Genomic DNA, 23629 nt, shown 5'->3' with positions numbered 1-23629 from the left:
TTATAAAGGTGCATTATAGCGTATCTGGATGTCTACATACGCAGTGTGGGGTTTTTTTTTTTTTTTTTTTTTTGGTGAAGTCGAATATTTCTTTTCAAGTAAATATGCAATAATGAGTGGCAGATGAAAAAGGTAGCAGCGAGGAAATGAAAATTTTGTTGTTTACTAACTTATTTTGGAGGAAATGGCTAAAGAGCAATGCATAGGTCGGGACGCCAGTAATATCAAAATCACCCATATCCTCGGCTTCAAATGAGGGTTTTGCTGAGTTTATGGTCCAACAGGCTAAATATGCAATGCAAGTTGTTTTTTTTCCCTCAAAAAAGAAAATGCAATTAAGCGCTCCTTACATGGTATGCACACAATAAATTTCTCCCTAAACAGAACTTTCAAGATAGTAGGAAGAGGCACTCGATATGCAATAGAACTTACAGCTCTCGGTGCTTCCTTTACTATAAGTTTTCCCTTGTGACGGTCTATCTCTTCAGTACAAGCCTTAATAGCATTAGTAAGAATTGATATTCCTTTATCCTGCCATGATGACAATTACAAGTAAACTTCAAATAGAACAGAAAGAAAAACAGTGATAAGGGCTAAATGGTACCTCTCAAATTGTATGTAGTATCACATTTAAAAATAGAAGATATCGAGTTTCATAGTGAAAAAAAAAGAAAAAGAAAACATCCTTATGCAAAAAATAATAAATCAAACCACCTCATGAATTCCAATAGATGACCAGACAGACAGATAAGATTCAGATTAATTCCAACAATTTCTCATACACTGATGAAGAAAACACTAGATAACTACCCATATGAATATCCAATTAGTATGTCAACAATATGACTACCAGATATGATAGTGATATGCATAAGATGAATCTTCCAAATCATCAATAAACTGAAAAGAAACAGTCTAGCAATGGTTAAGATACATGCCAAACACTTCCTGTATGCTTTTCATAAAAAAAGGTATGCTATTTTCATAAAAAAAGGTATGCTATTGAAAGTCGAAACACACCAAAGCAAGTATTGTAGGTTAATTGAAAGAAAACTTCATGAATATTTTTTCCTTTTTCATGTAGTCTGAATGCAGTTAAACAAGAAGGTTTATGTATGCGCAGTGAAAACATGACGGGTCTAATTTGTCCTACAACACGACCTAAGGACCGTGAATTTGAAAGATAACTGGTCGCAGTCTGTGGTGAAATAATTAGCTCAAAACCCTCATGTGCTTCTTAGTGTCAATCTACTCAAAGACATGTCACAAGTGTTTTATGCTAACTAATAATGCAATTTACAGATACAGATATTTACTTTGTGAGTTATGACAACTCCACCAGCAATCATTCAATTCTATTCTTAATATTTTGAACGTTAAAATTGGGCGATTATGCTTTTTGTTTCTACAAAACGAAGAGGGCAAAGTGAATCTGAAGAACGATGGAGTGGTCATCGTTTTATTAAGAGTAAGTTTATAATGTAATGAAGTCAAAAAAAGGCAGAGGGACATCATAGACCTCATCAAGAGAAATGTCGACTCTCAACTAAATTCCCATCTCCAAACTAGGCAATGACAGAGAGTCAGTCAGACGAGATCTCTGTGGGTATAATATGATGAGACTATTAGGTGTCAGTTTAAGTCTTGATTCCAGTACACCCATACAGCTGAATGATCCCAGACAGACCCTATTGGGGTCATTTTTAACCCCAGACCCTCTTTGGAATCTTTTTTTTTCAGCACACTCTTGTAAATTTGAACGCATGTACAAAACTTATTTCCTTGTACTTAAGAGACCTTGTTTGATACATCAAGTTCTTACTATCTAAAATCGTATTTAATGATATTTTCTGTTTCCTTCTAAGTTTACTTTCTTTCCTTGTTCGCTTAAGTACTACTATGAAGAATAGTACTTCAACCTTCCTTCATAAATAAAGAATCGTGATTAAACTTCCGAAATCCACTGTACAAATCACATTGATTATTTAAATGTTATGCAATCATCACAGAAGTGACTTTTGGGCCCAAATCTTGTGGACCGCCTAATGTTTTCCATTCTTTTGTGCTTACACAGGATCTTGAGCCAATCCGAGCAGAAAAAAGGGTGGCATAGTTTTATGTCTATACATGAAAAACCACTTCAACAGTTTCGATGCACATATTAATACACAAAGAGAAATATGCTTTTAACGTGTTTTATTTTCTTCTTGTAGTACAGAACAACAGAAAACAGCCAGAATTCGCTCAACAATCACATCTAAAAGGTGACAAATAAAATGAACATCAAATTGTACTCTCAAAGAAAATAACAACCACGGGAGGCCATCAAGAGATTTGGCAAAAGTGTAAGATCAAGTAAAATATGTAATCTTCAAGATGTGAAGAAAAAATAGTAAAATAACTTTTTAACGAAGGAATAAGAACCATTAGGCAGTCAAACTGAAGGGTTGACAAGGGTACCAAATGTAAAAACGAATGAATATCGAAAAATCACTGCCTTAAGACGCAAGCTAATTAGTTACAAAGTATACATCTTTTGCACTAAACATTAAGTGAACCCAATGTTCTAAGTTGCCCTGTGTTTTTTGTTTGGTCAATCAACTGCACAGAGAAATACCGTAAGTAGGTCCACATGTCGTGTAGCAACAAAATATAATTCAAATACAACAAATAAATTAAATGGCTGCTTAAATAGGAATAAATAAATAAATAAGAATTATAAATTCACTAAAATGGTATGAAGTCCAATTATAGGCATTTAAGTAATCAATAAAGAGAGCAGGAGGCTGTGGTGAGCAGAAGGGGAAGTATTCCAGGATCTCTATTGACTGGTTGACCAATCAACTATTACTTCATTGTTGCACCATCCGTAGATGTGTGGTAACTGTTTTTCACCTTTTAGCTCTCCTCTACAATTTCAAGGCTTAAGCTTCTAGTCATGCGTGATGCCGTGACCATGCACTTTTTTGGTACGTTAGTTTCTCTACAATTTTATTCAGTTTCCCATCAACACTGTGAAAAACTATACTTATAGTCTTATATTATACCGTCCAAAAAATAACCATTCAGCATGATTACATAAATGGTAGGTTTAAAGTATGTAAAACCGCGGTTAATCCAGCTAAGAAATATACACCAGAATTCTTCAGCATGTCTCACATCCACATAAAATCTCCATTTTGCAATCCACATATAAATCTTCATTTCGGAATCCCTGATTCTGAGATTTAATCTCCTATCTTCTGCTGCTGCTCCAAAGATATGTTACGTTTTCTAGCATCAGTAGCAGTAGCATTCCAACTCAGGACCTAGGAAGATTATCAATCACCTAATAGCCTCATACCTACTCTCGGAGAAACAAAGTCTGCATCTATCTAATGCACAAAATGCTCACTTTTCTCTTGATCAATTAAATCATTTAAGCTTTGATATCCGTCTAAATGCCCAATTTACATATTATGCTCCTCATTAATAAGAGATTATTTATAAGGCACCAACATCGTGTAGAAATCGGAATTTTTAATTTTCGGATATACTGGTTTAATTTTCGGCAAGAAACATGTTACTATTAGAGATGTATAATGACTTATACTATTCACTTAAATGAATAGTAACCCGCGTTTTATTTTGAGGCTCTGCTTGAGGATGGCTTCGGACGTGAATCGGACACCATTTCGGATGACCCAATAGATCGATTTCAATGGTTCGGTTGTGCCGGAGATGATGGCACTGTCCAATTTTATGTTCGACGCATAGTTTTTGAGAAAATCTGCTTTCATTGCAGATTGACCTTTTATTACTTGATGTTTTTGCTTTTTAGAATTTTTCGCTGCTACATTTTGTGTGAAAATCCATGGAAAGGTCGCACTGGCCAAGATACATGCGTTGGTGAGTTTTCAGTATGAAACTCAAAGATAGGAGCACTTAATTGCAATTTTTGCAAAGTGTGTGAATGGAACGCTTTGCGAAGGGGCTATCATTTAATGTGACAAATTTCACAGTTTTGGCGGGCAGAAGGAGCTACATGTCACGGACTTAGCGTTTTCGTTCGCAAAGCCCGTGCGGCGCCCACCTTTCCTGCTCGAAGATAGACAAGCCTTTATCCCTGTTGCTAGCCCGGACCTTCGCGTCCTACGACTAAGTATGCAAAGGGAAATGACAAAGAGAAAGAGGCAGAGGTTCTCTCAAAAAACTAAGTACTACACTATTTAGAAATGAGAATTACAACCTACAAACAGCATACAAACACACTCTCTCTTGTGTGTTATGGCCTTAGCCAACCCCACTATTTATAGGCCCAAAGGTGCCTTTTCAACTCACCCACTACCACATAACTCACCCATTATTACATACATAATGAGCCTACATAATGAGCCCTCATAAATGCCAAAAGCTCAAGAGTCACCCATAACTCCCATGAGTTTCATGACCCTTGAGTTTCCCACAGCGGGTTGGGTTTGGGTCTACTTGCCAACCCGATTCGACCCGTCTTCAACCCGAACTCGCTAAGCAGATTTGGGCCAGGGACCGGGCTGCATAGAAATTTTTCTAAGTCCCTGACATACAGTAAAGTAGACTCAGAGAGAAGCGTGCGACTCAAATTTTGCGAAATTCGAGAATTTATGTGCAAAATGGGACTACATTTAATTCGAGAAAGAAATTTTGCATCGAGGGTATTTCGTAAAATACATAAAAGTTCATAAGCTATTTTATGTGAAAATCCTCAGAGAAGGGCTTCAGTACAAATATTGCATGCTAGCAAGGGCTGTGTGTGAATACTAAAGACTAGACTAGAGGGGCTTCCTGCAGAATTGTACATGATGTATGGGTATGTATACATGTATATACATATGGAGGTATATATATGCCATATGTATATATATTTATATGCATAGTATTGCATAGGGGGAGAAGGCAACCCTAGCCATCCCCTTCTAGCCGCCGCCTCTGGGAGCCCCACCAACACACTGTCACCGCCGGCGGCCACCTTGGCCGGTAGTGAGCCTCGACTCTCTCTCTTTCTCCCCCNCCCCCCACTCGCCCGCGGCTAGCCGAAGCCACCACTATGGCCATGGCCACCACCGCCCCACCGGGTCCTCGTTGCTCCGGCTGCCCACCCCGCCGCCATCCCAGCCAGCCCAAACCTTCCCCGAGTGCAAGGGTGGCAATCCAGCTCACTGTTCGTGAGCCAACTCATGTTCAGCTCAAAATGAGCTCAAGATCGAATTGCTCATTTAGTAAACGAGTCGAGCACGAGCTGAAATTTTCAGCTCGTTTAATAAACGAGCCGAACACAAGCGAGAACACGAGCTGAGGTCAGCTCGCTCGTGTTCGGCTAGATAACAGCTCGAATACATAAATAAGTAAATAATTATATATGTATATAATATAAATTTTTATTATTTGATTTTTAGCCCAACCTAAATATAAAGCCCAACTCAATTATAAAATGGTTCATTTATAAGTAAAATTTCAACCATTAGATCAAAGTATAACGGGTAAGATCTTATAAATTTATTTCATATATATATTCTTTCTAATTCTTTTAAATTCTTATTCATAAGCCAGCTCGTATTCGGCTTGTGGGCTCGTTAACAAACGAGCCAAACACGAGCCGAATTTTTCGACTGGATACTTTAACATGCTAGCTCGTGTTCGACTCGTTCGTGCGGAACACGAGCATGAAACGAGCACGAGCCGACCCCAGCTCGCTCGTGTTCGGTTCGTTAACACCCCTACCCGAGTGAGGGTCGATATAACAGACTAAGCCAGGGTCGGTGAATGACAGGCTAAGTCAGAGTCGGAACTACAAAGGTTAGCGAGACGAATATCACATCGTCTGGTGATCTTGGGTTGTGTGTGTTTAGGGCGAACAAAGACGTCAGGGCGTAAACGAGGGAAGTCTATGACATCCAACTAGTCTCATATAGGATGGAAATAGGGTTGTCATTGGTATAAGTGGACTCCACCCTATCTTCCGAACAAAAGGAAAGGTCTTCTTCTGTGAATCCCTCTTGTTCCTCAGCTTAAGCATTTTGGGCCAATGGTTTTGACCCAATGAGTTATTATTGCTAGCGGGTCGGGTCGTTACACATCGGTAGTAAACCAAAGCCAAACAAACCTAACCTATTTGATATTTTGGCTTTAGTAAATAGTTCAGTTCTTTCAGTTCAAACAATAAAGGTTCTTCCACTTTACAATTTTAACTTCAGTTTCGAAACCAAAAATTGAATAAACCAATTGAATATATATCACATTTTGTACATTTTGAATCTTGCAGGATCTGAATATGTTGAAGGGACATTCTATATATCTAAAGAATTGATTTAAAGAATCAAGATCTGAATGGTTCCAACGCTAGCAAAAAGGTTATGAGATAAAAAATCCATAATTAATATTTACATAAATTTAACCCAAAAACCTTATGGGTATAGGTCCAAACCTCCTAAACTAAACCAATAATTTTCCATTCAATTATGTGGAGCATTAAAGTTCAGATATTTTGATTCTGTTAAATCTCTTCTGAAACCAACTACAGAAACCAACTACACCAATCAAATGCATATCCATACTAATAGGTTTACGTGATTGTACAAATACTAGATTGTGGACTGAAGATTTCAGATATCCATATTTGGTTCTATTAGGGGATATAATATGGAAGAGATTAAGGATTTCATGACGAGTCTTACATTCCTTGGGAGTTTGGAAACTATTGGTCATCTCAACCAAATGCCCAACACATATCTCCCCTGAATGATCTCAAAACAGATCAAAAATGTCGTTAAGAAATGTACAACTTTAGATCAGAGTTAGTTAATTCACGAATTATTCGCGAAAGAATGAACAAATGAATTATTCACCTTGTCCCCGTATATTTCCCAAATATTGTGAAAAATATAAGCTTTTTGGAGGCTAACAAATAGAACCCGTCATATTCAGGACCAAATAATAATTCATGGTTTAATTCGTAGGCATGTGACAGGTGGCCAATAGCTCTTGGTGCAATTTCAATTTTGAAATTTCAAATCCTGTAAATTTGGCATTCTCATGATACTATAGGGTCATCATAGTGCAGATATTATTCTATAGGGTCATCATGGTGCAGATATTATTCAGACCCTTCATCAAGATGAATACCACATCTAAAATGCAATTAGGTATTTTTGTAAACAGACATGATTAGGTTTCTATTAGTTTTGAACTAATTCATTTGGCAGCAATATTTGATAAATTAAAAACCTGCGAAAAAAGAACAAATGAAATAATAGCTAAAAATTATGAAATTTTGGTAAGACATCAGTTTTCATCCACAGAAGCTAGTTTTAAAGTTTCGTGTTAATCTGACTCTCGAGCAGTTAAAACGGAATCCTACAACAATCCATCGAAATTTCTTCTCAATAGGCCAGTGACTAATATCTCTGATTATTTCTAATTAAGTCTGCCTATCATTTAAGCCTAACTGATGCAAACCGAGAGGTTGTAAAATCTGAATTTTCAACTTTGCTTTCGTTTATAAGTATTCTTGAAATAAACTAGGTTCAATTTATCAATTCTAGCGAACTTTACTAAAACTAAAGGAAGCAAGAAAAACAAATTTCAACAAGACGGAAAATTAAAATCGAATTCAAGAAATACTACAATAGTGATAAACCTTCAATATATGAGATGATAACAACCAACTAAAAATACATATAATAGTTCCAAAAAGGTAAATTCAGTTTTATTGAACTTAAAACTCTTAGATCTGATTGTTTTGGCAAATATGTTTGGTAATGGTAGAAGGCTAGATTAAAAGGGATAATGGGTTATCAAGAGACGAGAGAGAAGATAAGATACAAGAAGTGCACCGATCACACGATTGCAGAGGATCCACGATCGACGAGGGCAGTACATCATGGGTAGAACTTCAGCAACAACGAAGGAGAAGTGGAGGTTGGGACCCTAAAGAAGAAAGGGGTATAAGTAGAAGCCGATCTTGCCACGAAGAAGAAGCGACAACGATCAAGTTGAGGAAGAAGACGATCTCGGCACGAGAAAAAAGCATCGATGATCACACCGGAAAGAAGAACATGGCAAGGATTAAAGAACAAGAGTAGAAATTTCTATTCATCAAATCTGCCTCTCAAAGTATCAAGAACCAAGTAATTATTGTGTTAAGAGCATATTTTGTAATAAATTATTGTCCATTCGTCTTCCACACAACATGGTCACCCAAAGATCACACATAGAAGACGAAGAGATTTTGGGAAGCCGAAAGGTCTTTTTTGGGTTTGTTTCTATGTTTATTGAAAAAAGAGTTTGGGTTAGCCGAATCAACTAAAACTAAATGATTTAAGCCCGAATTCAACACGAACTTACAAAATAAGAGAAAACTGCATTCAAAAATTTAAAAAAATTTATTTGCTGCATTAGTTCTTCCTGGGTTGGAGAAATCTCGACCCCATCGAGATGGCATCCTGATAGCTCTAGCATAAGTCCTCTCGAAGTCAACACAACTCCACCTCAGAAAACCAACTGTTATCGGACAATGTCATTCACACCAACATACCAAGTATCGGCGATGGGTACCACGACGCGTCGTAGACTCACGTACATTCAGAATATCCTCCGCCTAATCTGATAACGCTTCAATGTCGATGCAAAAAGCCAAGCCCTTAATATCGATAGTAGAGGGGGCCTCTCCATGGTACTCGTACAACTCGCTAACATGAAGATCGGGGATGCTAGCACGTTCGGGTGCAAATCAACTAGATATGCATTTGACCCCAACTTCTTCATAATTTTGAATGGCCCGTACTTTTTCCTGCTCAACTTGCTATACACTCCAACTAAGAAACTTTCTTTTCTAAAATAGATTAAGATATATCCCCTTCATTAAAAGTCATACATCGACGATGTTTACTCGCTTACTCCTTGATGGGGAACCGGGTCCTTTTCGGACTTATATTCATCGTCAGAACCTAATTCAGAATATTTGGTTGGACGATAGATTGATACTAGAAGCCTGACTTGAATCTGGGTCTGATTCATGTTCGATGGATTTTGAAGTTTTATTAGATAAGGATATTTATTTGAAAGTTTTAGTTTATTATTTAGATTAGAATCCTATTCCTTTTTAGAACTGTGTTTTGAATTCTCCTATGAGAATTTGTTTAATTTCCTTTTTAGGACTTCTAGTCATATTTTTAGTCGTTTTAACCTATTCTATAAATAAGGGTCAAGACCCTATTGTAAGGCATGCTTTTTGTTAATGAGAATGGAGTTGTTTGAATTCCTTGTGAATTTTCTTGCCTCCGTAAAAGCGTCGACCAGAGTGAGTCCGACTCGGAAGCGAGTCCTGAAAACTATCTTTTCCACTACTTTAGAAGTTCTAACAAAGCAACTAAGATCCAACGATCGCAAGAAGATAAACCAACTCACTCGCGTGCGTACAATGGATCCAGCCCTGCGGAAACTCAAAAGGTGTAATCTTTCCCTAACCAATATCTTATTTAAGTTTTAGAATTTCCGAATTTGTCATTTATTTCTTTTAGTTTGATTTCTAGGAATCGCTCGCTCCGTATTTTTTTAAGCAATTCTCGAAAACCCCTAAATTCCCTAAACCATCCTGCATCAGATTTGGTATCAACGCCTTATGTTTTATCATGACAACCCAATCAGGAACCACATTTAAGGATGAATCCGTAGACGACCGTAATACTAAACCAACTTTTAGAGACAATAAGCAAACTTGAAACACTTCATACTGACTTTAGAAGTCCAACTGCTGAAGTGCAAGACCATAAAACTCAAACATATGTTTTATCATGACGACCCATCATGAACCAAGTTTAGGGATGAATCCTTAGACGAACCAAAAACCCTAATACTAAACCAACTTTAGATGCAATAAGCAAACTTGAAACACTTCATACTGACTTTCAAAATCCAACTGTTGAAGTGCAAGACCGCAAAACTCGAACAACCACTTAAGAAAATCCACAAGTCAGAGATCAAGTCTAAAACGAGGATAATACTATTGAGGAAAAACCACAAACCGGTGAAGGGTCTAGGGTGCCCACCAAGGTTTAAAGTGTCGTGGCACGGGGACATGCCGCTGTCTGGCTGGCACGGTACGCCACCAACACGCTTCCGTGCCGACACATGGTACACTTGCGTGCCGATGGATACGCACGACTTCCTACTGGCATGCTTTAGCACGAACTTATTTCAGTCTTATAATGTTATTTTGAAAGATTTAATCAAATAATTATGAATATTTGCTATGTGTAGCTTACTATACTCATTAATTAACATATTTGTCAGCTTTTTTGTATGTAAAGTACAATTATACCTGATGGAGAATAGAAATTTTTACAGGTTAAAATTTTTAAAATGCAAAGACATCTTTTTTTCTTTTTTTCTTTCGACCATATTACAGTCTTTCTTTTATAAAATACAAAAAAATAATTTAAAAATTATTTGAAAAAATTATTTTATAAATTTGAAAAAAAAAAAATTTTTTTAATTAATTTTTTCAAAAAATTAGTAGATCTATCGAAAAAATTAAGCAATAAATTATATGACAAATAAATTAAATAAATTTAAGTATCAATTGATTTAGTTTAGCTTTTAATTTTATCAGTATTTTCAATTTTCTAGAGTAAAAATAAAATTTTATATTTGATGTGGCTCAAAATTTGTATATTGAGTTCGATTTTGTTCCCTTAATTCGCCAAAAATTTTGTGGTGCAACAAATNTTAAGCAATAAATTATATGACAAATAAATTAAATAAATTTAAGTATCAATTGATTTAGTTTAGCTTTTAATTTTATCAGTATTTTCAATTTTCTAGAGTAAAAATAAAATTTTATATTTGATGTGGCTCAAAATTTGTATATTGAGTTCGATTTTGTTCCCTTAATTCGCCAAAAATTTTGTGGTGCAACAAATTTTGATAAAATAATTTATGAAGAAAAATAGATATCTGTGGTGGAAGCGGAGGGCTCGGACAAATCATGTCTGCATATTGATAAACAAAAAAAATTAAATTATAATTTTTTTGACTTACCTAATGACTAAATTTTCAATTTGCAATGTATTTGGAGGGGGGGTGTAGAGTACCCAGAATGCTTTGGATATCCCAAAAAACAAAACAAAAACAAAAAAAAAGCACAGTACTGGCACGGCACTGCCGTGCCGCTCTCTCTCGTGCGGCACAGAGGGGGGTCCGAGAACCCCCGTGTACCGTGCCACCTTCCGTGCCGCCCCATGCCATACGACACGGGGCGACACTTTAAACCTTGGTGCATACTACAAAATAGAGAAACCTATAACGGTGAGCCAAAGCAAATTGTAGGACTTGTTCCACATGCACATATGAGACTGCCACTACGTGCCTATGGTCAAATAGGCCAAGAACAATATGATGCAGATGACACTATAGACACAACCCGTACGGTTACGGTAGACGCCCCTTCTTTTGATGGAAAACTTGATCCAAAAGCCTTCACTGATTGGTTAGTTGACATGTAGTACTTCGATTGGTATGACATAACCGTTGTGTTAGGTTTTGCTAAGATGGGCCGACGCCACTAGGCAATATTGGATTGGTGCCGAGAGAAAACTTGAGCGGCTGAGACGAGCCTATTACGTTGTGGGCAGAGATAAAGCTAAGCTTAGGGAGAAATACCTACAGCCAACTTATAAGCCTTTACAAGCAATTATTTTCGTTACGCCAAGGATCACTTTATGTGGTGGAATTCATGACTCGTTTTGGTAAATTGAAATTTCCGTGTGATGTGCAAGAGGATGAACCTCACAAGATTTCGTCAAGGGACTTACAACGAGAAATCACACCGTATAGGGCCTCTAGTGTTGAAGAATCCTTCCAACTTGTACTACTAGAATATGAGCGATAGCGCTCACAACAAGATAGGCAGCTCAACTTACTATTATTCCTAACCTAATATGTTAGTTTACTAGCGCATCAAAGGATGATAAAGGTAAGTCAGTAACTAGCAAACAACCAAAGTCTGATCAATCATTCGGCAAGTGCTTGAACTATCATAAGATTGGTTACTACTCTTATGAGTGTCCAAAGAGAAATATGGCTATTCAACCCAATAAGGAAGATCTAGAGGAGGTTGAACATATTGTAGATAAGATTGCTAGTGATGAGGAAGATTTAAAGCAAACGTTATTGCTAGTGATTTGGAAGATTTAGAGAAAATGTATGACAACAATGATAATGCCTTTCAATAGGTTACGCGATATGTCCTAGCTACACACAAGCCAGATGACGATTGACACACCACAATTTTCCATACTTAGACAAAATGCGGAGATAAAAATTGCAGAGTTATTATTGATGGAGGAGGTTACGAACGTGGCCTCTAAATCAGCCATCGAAAGAATGAAGTTGAAACATGAACCTCACCCTACTTCTTATAAAGTAGTTTGGGTGGACAAAACCTCAATGTCCGTTACCCAAAGATTCTTATTTCCACTTCACTTTGCAACAAACAAGGACCAAATTTGATGTGGCGTTCTCCCTATGGATGTTGCACATATCCTACTAGGTAGACCTTGGATTTACAATATGGATGTCACTCTCTATGGTCCGCCAAACACTTATTACTTCGTCCACAAAAGGAAAAAGATCATCCTAAATCCCAGCAACCCTACATCCCTTAGAACCCTCAAAGAACTCATCACGAACGACTAAAATAACCCTAGAATCGAGTTCATTTAGTGCACCTAAAGTTGAAACCACCGAACCTCCACATTTTGAACAAGGAAAAAAATTTTGTAGATAAGCGGGATAGGAGTTGTGTATACGCTAATCACGAGAGAAATTTTTGAGATCCCTAACACACTTGAGACACCCTCAATTCCTAGAGACTTTCTAACTAAGTTTACTGATTTAACACCTAAGGAGTTACCCGATGAGCTTCCACCCTTAAAAACATTCAACATACCATAGACTTAGTCTCCAGAGTATCATTGCCAAATCTACCCCACTATAGGATGAACCTAAAAGAACATGTCGAGTTGAAACTACAAGTCGACGAACTAGTTAGGAAGGAATTTATTAGAGTATGAGTCCATGTGCGGTTCCTACACTCTTAACACCCAAAAAAGATGAGATATGGCTTGTTTGTGGCTAGTAGAGCCATGAAAAAAATTTACCATGAAGTATCGATTTCGCATTCCTCGTCTAGATGATATGATAGATATGATGGGGATCCAACAACTTTACAAAAATTGATTTGAAGAGCAGTTTACCACCAAATTAGAGTTAGACCAGGAGACGAATGGAAAACTGCTTTCTTAAACGAAAGAGGATGACACCGTCCTTAGAATTGATGAATGAAGCCATTACCCACTCCATATATATTAGTTTTGAAATAAGTGTCCCTTAGTTTTTCTATAAATTGTCTTTTTCATTTTCTTAAAATGAATTAATGGTAGTTTAGAATAGTGTCTTTTAGTATTCCTAAAAGTGTCTTCTAGTTTCTCTATGCAATTAATGAGTTAATGTATAGAGAAAATAAAAGGTCATTTGAGAGCCTNCCATTACCCACTCCATATATATTAGTTTTGAAATAAGTGTCCCTTAGTTTTTCTATAAATTGTCTTTTTCATTTTCTTAAAATGAATTAATGGTAGTTTAGAATAGTGTCTTTTAGTATTCCTAAAAGTGTCTTCTAGTTTCTCTATGCAATTAATGAGTTAATGTATAGAGAAAATAAAAGGTCATTTGAGAGCCTATAAATATGTAATAATTCTATAATGAGAAAACAAGTCGAGTCAAATTTTCTACTTTCATTTGAGAAGAAGGATTTCTTCTTATCTTGCTCTAATCTCTTAGGTGAATTTCTTGTGAGAGAAGAGTGTTGCTCGACCATTGCGTTGGTGGATACCATGTAGTGGTGAGTGTGCTCGAGTTCGGCATGGTGGATTCTACGACGGGTCGAGTGTTTCTCCGATCATATTTGTTCTTTCTCCGAGTCCCCTCTAAGTTCCGGCGTCGGGTTGGTATCATCAGAGCTCTTGGTTCAAGATGGCTAACAACCGAAGGCGTGGTCCACGAGGAGGATCCCGTAATGCGTGAGCGTGATTTGCAAGATGTTGACAGGGAAGATGACTTGCGGAGACAAGTGCGACTTCTTGAGGAGCGACTTGCTCTCTTTGAAGCTTTGGAACATGACGAATCTCGTGATAGTTCAAAGCAAGAGACGATAGCTACTTCTAGTCATCCTAGTTCTTCCAACTCCAAACCGCGGCGATGCTACAAATGTCAAGGCCTCGGACACATTGCCTCTGAATGCCCGAATAGGAGAATTGTCACTCTCTTGGAGGAGACACCTGATGAAAAGATCTCGAAACTACTTCTCCCGTGTATGATGAAGATGTGCAAGAGAAAGACGAAGTCACTTATGGCGACGGAGGTGAGGCTCTTGTCATTCAGCAAGCCTTAAGCGCTACACTTGTCAAGGATGATGATTGCCTTCGCAACAATATTTTTCACACATGGTGCACTTCCCATGGCAAGGTATGCAATCATATTATTGATAGGGGTAGTTGTGAAAATGTAGTTTCTACTATTATGGTAGAAAAGCTACAACTTCATGTAGAGAAACATCCCCAACCATATAAGCTTTCTCGGCTTAAGAAAGAAAATGATGTGAAAGTGGAGAAAAGGTGCTTAGCTTCTCTATTAGTAAAAATTATAAGGATGTGGTGTGGTGCGGTGTCATCCCTATGGATGGATGTCACTTCTTGGACATCCTCGACAGTATGATAGGAAAGTCATGCATAATGGCTTTAAGAAAACTTATACCTTTATCAAGGATAGCGTTAAAATCACACTAGGTCCTTCCAAACTTGAACATTTATCCAAACTTTCAACAAAAGAGGATAAGAGTTTATGCTCTAAATCACTATTTCTTAAGAAGTTGTCAGAATTCTCTTATGCCTATGCTTTACTTCTCATAGAGGAAGATAAAATAGCGAATGAAATACCTCCTACAATTGAACCCTTTATTCATGAGTTTAAAGATGTAATTTCGAAGAAGATTCCACCTGGCCTTCCACGTATACGGGAGATCAAACATTGTATCGACCTATACGGGAGATCAAACATTGTATCGACCTACTACCGAAAGCTATACCCACTAAGGCGGCTAACAAACATCGCAAACAGGCGGCCTACAAAGAAGGGGATTTAGTATGGATGCATCGTCGCAAGGAGCGCTTTCCACAAGGCCGACATAGTAAGCTTAAATCGAGGACAGATGGACCATTCAAAGTGCTTAAGATGGCTAACAAAAGGCACGCTATTCTAAACTATCATTAATTCATTTTAAGAGACGAAAAGGCAATTTATAGAAAATCTAAGGGACACTTATTTCGAAACTAATATTTATGGAGTGGGTAATGGCTTCATTCATCAATTCCAAGGATGGTGTCATTCTCCGCCGGTTGACAAGAACTTGTCCTCAAGTTTGGTACGTGGGTCGTTGTAAGGAAGTGAATTCTCGAAATCCGAGAGTTGTATTTCGTCCAGAATCGACTAATTGTCGAGTGGGTGTGCTTCGGAAAAGCCGAATAAGTCAAAAACCCAAAAAGTGCATTGCAACGGTCCGCGAGAGCAAGATGTGCAAAAATCTGCACTGGACAGATTTTGCTCTGGGGGATCGATCCCTGGTATGGGAGATTGGTTCCCGTAAGCTAGGTGTGCGGGGAAAACCCTCTGCGCACCATTGTTGCTCTCGGGGACCGGTCCCTGGTGGGAGGGACCGGTTCCCGTAGGTGTCCTGCGAGAGCATTGCTCTCGGGGACCGGTCTCCGGAAGGAGGGACCGGTCCCCGTACGCGTGGAGGCTGGCAGACAGCCTCTGCTCGCAAAGGCTGCTCTCGGGGACCGGTCCTCCAGTAGAGGGACCGGTCCCCGTGCGAGAAATGCCCAATCTGGGCAGGCTGAGAGAAACAAAGTGGAGGGCCTTGGCTGCAATTGTTACATAAGTTGAGGGGTATAGAGGGGTTGAGCCCTCTCTTCTCTCTCATTCCCACCCCTAACTCTTTCTCTCTCTCATTCCTCTCCCTCTCTCTCTCTAGAAAGGAAAAGGAGAAGAAGAAGAAGAAGGAGAAGAAGGAGGAGAACTTGGAGGAGATCCTCACCATCTTCTTCTCTTCCTCTCATCACTATTAGAGCTAGCTTGAAAGTAAGCTCTTGAACCCTTCAATGGTAGAAACCTAGGGTTTGGATTTCTAGCTTTGTGAATGGGTCAAATGGACCCCTAGCATGCTTAATAGATGCTTATAGCTAGAATCTAGGGTTTTTATTGGAGATTTTGCTATAGTGCAAACCTAGGACTCCAAATTGGGGTTTCTGGAAATTTATGAGATTGATCTCATTTGAGGGCATCTAAACCTAATTGCTAGATGTCTAAACGCGGGGGTGAAGTCGGATTTACGATTCGTCGAGCCGGTGAAAAGTTATCGGCAAAACAAGGCCGACCAAGCTTAGTTTCGACCTAGGAGGCCGAGACATCGTCGTAACGTTCGTTGGGAAGCGTTTCTAGAACCTCTACATCGACAAAATGTGGGGGGTGTCATCCCGAAGCAACCGGGTTCCTTTTTATGTCTTAGCACATCATGATTTGTCTCTTGCATATGCATTGTAGGATTGCATTGTTATTTCCTTTCCTTATGCTTTCTAAATAATAACCTAGTGTGAGTTGAATACTTGGTAAATTGGATAGGTAAGGATTGGGTCGGAACATTGAATCCTATAGTGCTAAAGGAAAGATATGAACTCGATGATGATTAGTGATATAACGAGTGGCATATAATTGATATGTGAACAAAACGAGTGGCATATAATTGATATGTGAACAAAACGAGTGGCATCTAATGCAGTGTATTTAACACTAGAGGTTTGTGAACTTAGGGATAGGTGGATTCCCTAGTAAACGACTCGTGAACAAAGAACTTAGCATAGCTAAGCACATATGCATGATTGTCGGAATAAGTGAGTTCCGAGAGAGTTGTTGGCCCTAGTTCGTAGGGTGTCCTCACGTGGAGAGAATAGATCAAGCCTACAGTCTGTTATTGGGGTGGTATAGCCATCCATGTCGTCGAGAACTCCGGAGTGTCGGGCGACTGGGACAGAGTTGATGTCCGCAGACAGTCCCGGGTTCGAGAGCAGGTTGAGTCTCCGTACCCTACGGGATGGATATGTGAGGCGAGGGCAAACCTAAGGGATTCGCCAAGGATTAGGTAAATGAAAGAATAGCATTGTCATTGAACATCGCTTATTGGACATGATTGGACATAGTAGCATGATAGTAAACCCTTACTGAATGATGCATGCATTCATTACTTGTGATTATAGGCATAGTAGCATAGTTTTCCTATTATGTCATTAACTGCTTTGGATATCTATCTATCTATCTAGTTGTTACTTTTGCCCACTTGGACCTAGTGGGGAGATCGGCGTAGTCGGCGGCCAAACCCACTGGAAACTATAGAAGATAGTGTTAGATGTATGCCCTAGGAGCCAACCAGGCCGACACATATATTCTTTTTAGGACATAAATTTGTATTTGACTTTTAAATATTATGAATAACTTTGGGTTTTTATTTCCATTCATGTTGTGTATGTGTCCATGAATCGTCCAAGGAATTAATAAGATGATGACATATATTCTCAAGTGTTGAGAATTTGAGACATGTGTCATTGGTGGTTAATTTCTAAATGCTCCCGATCAATGGATCATCACGGGGACGGTGATTGATCCGGTGAGATTGGTGCATAGGTCGCTTCCCTTTCTAGGTAGACGAGTCTCGAGTCGACAGTGTGGGGACACTGAAGCGAATATGCAGGTGGTTGTTGGAGAAGGGTACCGAGCGTGACCAACACGAGAAGTCACTTGGATGTCTACTCACTCGTCAGTGACTTACTTAATGTTGCAGTAGTGTGACTGGTCCTTTGACCTGTGGTGCCTCGGCTATTCACAATGAGGTTACTGTAGTTTGACTGTACATACACTTGGTCCCTAGCCATTCGGGTCCTTGCGGTGCATGTTGGCTGCAGTAGGTTCATTGTAGGAATAGGATGCGCACTTAGATGGAATCTATCTCCCTTGGTAGATATGGGTGTTAGTCCTATGTGATTTATGAGACCGAATTTAAAAGACCTTGGCCAGGGCAGAATAAATAGCGGAAAAGGGTTTCCGATATTAGAAACTCAAGTCGAATAAATTTAACATATGACAGATGATGGGGTGTGACGGGTTATTCCATAACCTCCGTCTTGTCGGGACTCGTGATAGAAGGATTGTATCACACGGTAACTGCACCAAGAGGTTCACTATTCCATTCTACTGGAATGCCACTATATGCTGCTAGGCGTCACTGGTGGATTGTGAGACTCATGAGAATTATCTAGATGATCGATAATTCTCATTGGGCTGAGTTGGAATTGTTCCGATCCACTGAAAGGAGTTTCAGTGATATTGTTGATAGTGATCAAAATATATCTCACTACCAGATAGAATAGAACCTATGAGGTCACACACATAAGAGGTTGTGATTGATCGGATAGTTAGATCGCGATTATTGAATCGTCGGAGGACCTAATTGTCAGTATGTTGATAATTGGACTAATTTGTAATTATTACAAATTAGTGGTATTAAAGTGTAAATGTTACATGAGAGGACTTACTAATAGTTAATAAATTATAAGAGGACTTATGTGCAAATGTTGCATTATTAATTTGATATGATCAAATCGAATCAAATTAGGATTTGATCAATCTAACCAATTAAGGAAAGGATAAATCTAGATTTATACTTATCCTTAATTGTCATTATATTATTAGGAATAGGATTATATATTCCTATATATAACATACGGGAGTTTTTAGAAAACCAAAGCTGTCACCTCTCTTCTTCTCTCTCCTCCATATTCTAGCAAGAAAGACGTCCTTTTGCAAGGGAGCTAGCACCCCGGTGAGGACATCGGTCAAATCAAGAACCTCGTGTGGATACCTATAGAGGCCGGACGCGTGTGCGGCTTTAAGAGAACCGAATTCTACGATCATCAAATTGAGGGGAAGATCTATCCGCGAAAAAGGTAAAGATTCGATCTTGTTTTTCTTCTTTAATCTTAAAACATGAGGGATCCTAATTGCGTGGTTTTTTAGATTGGATCTCGAGAGTTTTTCAAAATCAAATTTGTTTGATTTCTTTTTCCGCTGCGTTTTTACCGTACGCAATTTTCTAACAGATAGTTCTCACCCCATTTCATTACAGGGCGGACAGGGGAGGTGCTGTCCGTTCACCGTCTGTTCGACGCGCCCGAGCCGTGCCAAATTGGTAGCTGTCTCGGGGCGTGACAGTCGTCTTCATAATATGGTGAAAAATCCGCAAAATTGAAAGTGGCTGAAATATTGTAGTCGCCAAGCAACTCGATTTTGTAGGCATTCCCTCTGATTCTCTTAAGCACTTTGAATGGTCTATCTGCCTTTGAATGGTCCATCTGCCTTCGATTTAAGCTTACCATGTCGGCCTTGTAGAAAGCGCTCCTTGCGAAGATGCACCCACACTAAATCCCCCTCTTTGAAGGCCACCGATTTGCGATGTTTGTTAGCTGTCTTAGTGGGTATATCTTCCGGTAGTAGGCCTTGAGGTCAAGTTCTTTTCAACCGGCGGAGAATAGCACCATCCTTGGAATTGATGAATGACGCTATTACCCACTCCATAAATATTAGTTTTGAAATAAGCGTCCCTTAGTTTTTCTATAAATAGCCTTTTTGTTTTCTTAAAATGAATTAATGGTAGTTTAGAATAGTGTCTTTTAGTATTCCTAGAGGTGTCTTCTAGTTTCTCTATGAAATTAATGAATTAATGCATGGAGAAGAAGAAAGGTCATTTGAGAGCCTATAAATATGTAATAATTTTATAATGAAAAACGAGTCAAATTTTCTATTTTCATTTGAGAAGGATTTCTTCTTATCTTGCTCCTACTCTTAGGTGGATTTCCTGTGTAAAAGTGTTGCTCGACCATTGCATTGGTGGATTCTGCCTAGTGGTGAGTGTGCTCGAGTTCGGCATGGTGGATTCTACGGCGGGTTGAGTGTTTATCCGGTCATATTTGTTCTATCTCCGTGTCCGCTCTAACTTCTGGAGTCAGGATTTGTATGAGTGGTTACTCTAATGCTTCTTGGATTGTTCAACGCCCCTAGTACATTAACGAGGGTCATGAATCAAATTTTAAGGCCTGGTATTGAAAAAAAATTTAGTTGGATAATTTGATGACATCTTAATATATAGCAAGACAGATCATGAGCTCTTAGGGCATGTTCGACAAGTTTTTGAGGTTCTACGTAAAGAGAAATTGCATATTCACATGACAAAATGCATCCTTATGCAATCACAAGTCATTTTTCTCAGATTCGTTGTATCCTCTGAGGGAGTGTCAATAGACCCCGAGAAAGTCAGAGCAATTAAAGATTGACCTGAGCCCAAAATATTCACGAAGCTAGAAGTTTTCACGATTTAGCAACCTTTTACCACAAGTTCATTAAGGGCTTTAGCACCATAATGGGCCCTATCACTAACTTCTTGAAGAAAGAAGAGTTCAACTAAATCCAATAGGCTGTGAAAGCTTTTAAGGAGATTAAGGAACGAATGGCTGAAGCTCCAGTCTACCTAATTTTGAGAAAGTGTTTTGAGATTGCATGTTATACGTCAGGCATAGGTGGAGTTTTAAGCCAAGAAGGTCATTATAGTGCACTGAACTTTTGCAAATAGCAGAGTTCTAATGAAGAGTAGCTTGGAGAGCTATTAGGATAGCCCCAATGAGATTTAGGAAGCATTTGAGTGTTTTCGGCACAAAAACGGACTTCGAAGAGTCAAATTTGCTGGAACTGCAGAATTTGCACCGAGTACAGGTACTAAAAAGCAATACCGGTACCCAGCTGCGTAAAGCTGAAACCTACTTTCGGCTTTTACAAAACTTTTTTCGAGTACCGATAGTGATTTAAGTACTAGTAGATTGTAGAAGGCAGCGAAAACCAACGGTTGAATTCTACGAAACTAGGTTGGAATACCGGTAGGTCCGGTACTAGTGGTCATGTACAGGTACTGGACACTTGAGTACGATACTCAACACTGCGAGGTGCAGATTTTGAGTGGTTGTAAGTAGTTGTGTTTGGGAGACTTAGTTGCAAATGTTGCAACCCTATAAAAGGGATCCACAACTCTTTATCCCTTCACTCCACTCGCACTCTAGAGAAAACACTTCTCACTACCTCTTAACCCATTTCTCTCCCTCTCTCTAGGAATCTCCCCTAGAGTTTGGAGCTTGAAGGTATCAAGCTTGGAGAAGCTTCTTGAGGAGAGTGAGTTTCTTGAGCAAGAAGAGCTTAGATAGATCAAAGGATAGCATGAGTCTTTTCGGTTAGGGTTTTAGATTTAACCCTAGAAAATAGGATTTTAACAAACCCTAAACTAATTTAAGCTACAATGTGTAGAGATTTGACATTGGAATGGGGTTTTGTTGAGGGGTTTTTGTATTTTGAGGGTTTAAAATTTGTTTAACCCTTGAAAACTCTAACTGGAGGTTAGATTAACTCGTGGGACAACAACGTGTTGAAGAGCGACAAGGTCTCGGCAACCGATTTGGCAGATTCTGACCAATTTTGAAAAATTTTAGCAAATTGGCCTGAGAATGAGTAATTCATCCATAGCTTTCAAACCAGGGGCGGAGCTATGTGGGGGCTGAGGGAGGCCATGGCCCACCCCCCCAAACTTTTCATAATTTGCATAATAGTCCCTTACATATAAAAAAAATTTAAAAATATATTTATATTTAATTTTAAAAATATGTTGAGTAACCTATTTTTTTAAAAAAGTTCTCGGCGCTAATATAGTGCTCAGTCAACTCTAAATTTATTTTTATTTTTTTATTTAGTACCTTCATAATTTCTAATTATTTTAGATAATCTTTTTATGTAATTAAATTAAAGATTATATTAAAGTTAATAGCTCTGTCAACTAATAGTCATCAATTGTCACAATTATATTACTAAAAATAAAAAATTAAATCATTGACGGAATTACTATTAGAGATTTAGTAAATTTCAAAGTTATTTGAGTGAAATAATATAAATATAAAATAATTAGAAGTAAATATAAATAAAAAAGGGTAATGCTTTTTTACACTAATTATTTAGTCAACATATTTTTTCATCAAAAATTTGACTAAGTAAATCTTGTTTGTTTGCTAAAATTTTGATTTGTATGTATTTTAGCCCCCCTCGTAACCGAGTGCTAGCTTCATCCTTGTTTCAAACTGCACGTGTTTACAAGAAATTAGTGGTAAATCAGGTGGGTTGTGCTTTACCAAAGTAGATAGATCACTTTCAATGTCTAGAGCAATAAATCACATTGAATTTATGCATGTAACAAAGTAGCATAATTGACAAAAATGTCATGTACGAAACATAGTTTACTTGAGATAAAATGCTACCAAAGTACAAGAACTAGACACATGTTGGTATACATATATATATATATATATATATATATATATATATATATATATATATATATNTATATATATATATTGTGAACAATAATGGCAATAACATTCTGTAGGGACATTAGAGAAATGGACGTGCTAACAAACCTAGCGCCATCTAGCATAGGTTGGAAAGCATAGTTGTCGAAACGCTGCTTGAACAATGATGTCATGAAACCTAGGAAGGTTGACAATCAAGGCTAAGAACCGAACGAAGACTTATCAAGTGTAAACATGTACACTCTGTATGAGATCAAAAGCGAGAAAGCGTCTCAGGTGTTAACATGTGCACTCTTATATAAGATCAAAGTGGCAATTCCTCAAGACTTCTCGGGTATAAACATGTGCACTCTGTACAAGATCAAAAGCGATAAGGCTTCTCAAGTGTCGACATGTGTACCTTGTAAGAGATCAAAAGTAGCGATTCTGCTATCATTTGACTCATGACCGGAGTCGAGTGAAATGGACCAATAATGGAATAGTAAACAATAATTTATATCACATAACTAGATGTCATTATCATATGATTGAGGCATGAGCATAGTTACTTTTCTTATACATATGGTAATTGTTTATATGCTTGAGTTGATACTTGTTTTATACATCCTGCTTATTATGCCTCCTTTGGATCTGGTGAGTCGAGCTCTTCCCTTAGGTGACCATACCTACTAGAAACTGTGTTTATAGTTCCCACCGTCATATTTTCAGGTCCATTCACGATAGACGCAACGGAGCGAGAAAAGGGCGTAGCACAGTAGATAAGGGTTCTACCCCCCTTGAGGCAGCGATACAGAGTACTGAGTACCCTTTTGAAAATATATAAAAAGGAAAAAGAAAAATGTAAAGCACATTTTGGATTGTATGTTGGAATGAAATGGAAACAACGAAAATGATGTATTAGATAGTTTTATTTTGTGTCAATTGATATCTTCCTTATACAATCCTTTGTATATGACTCTTGTTTGGAATGCATTTTACAGATTGTAACGCCTTGGGCGAATAGGAAAAATTTTATCCGTTGCGGGCTCAAGACATGAGAATCATCCTGTAGT

The 23629-nt window shown here is 38.2% G+C and overlaps 1 protein-coding gene across 5 annotated transcripts in view; it reads right to left on the bottom strand.

Moving 5' to 3' along the window:
* LOC109716274 (eukaryotic translation initiation factor 2 subunit alpha homolog) overlaps positions 1–23629 on the bottom strand; it is a 39021-nt gene that overhangs the window by 1098 nt on the left and 14294 nt on the right. For 2 of the 5 annotated variants that reach the window (XM_020241606.1, XM_020241607.1), the window contains one exon: positions 433–531. The exons of 1 other annotated variant lie outside the window; for it this stretch is intronic. In XM_020241606.1, the coding sequence (XP_020097195.1) occupies positions 433–531 (99 nt within the window). Of the gene's footprint in view, positions 1–432; positions 532–7839; positions 7945–23629 lie in introns of those variants that run through there. 2 more of the 5 variants (XM_020241605.1, XM_020241609.1) reach the window with 2 other exon arrangements.

Source organism: Ananas comosus, linkage group 10 (genome assembly GCF_001540865.1).
Source record: "Ananas comosus cultivar F153 linkage group 10, ASM154086v1, whole genome shotgun sequence".
Lineage (NCBI taxonomy): Eukaryota > Viridiplantae > Streptophyta > Magnoliopsida > Poales > Bromeliaceae > Ananas > Ananas comosus.
The sequence above is the reverse complement of the archived record's forward strand: the minus strand, read 5'-3'. Positions and strand labels throughout refer to the sequence as shown.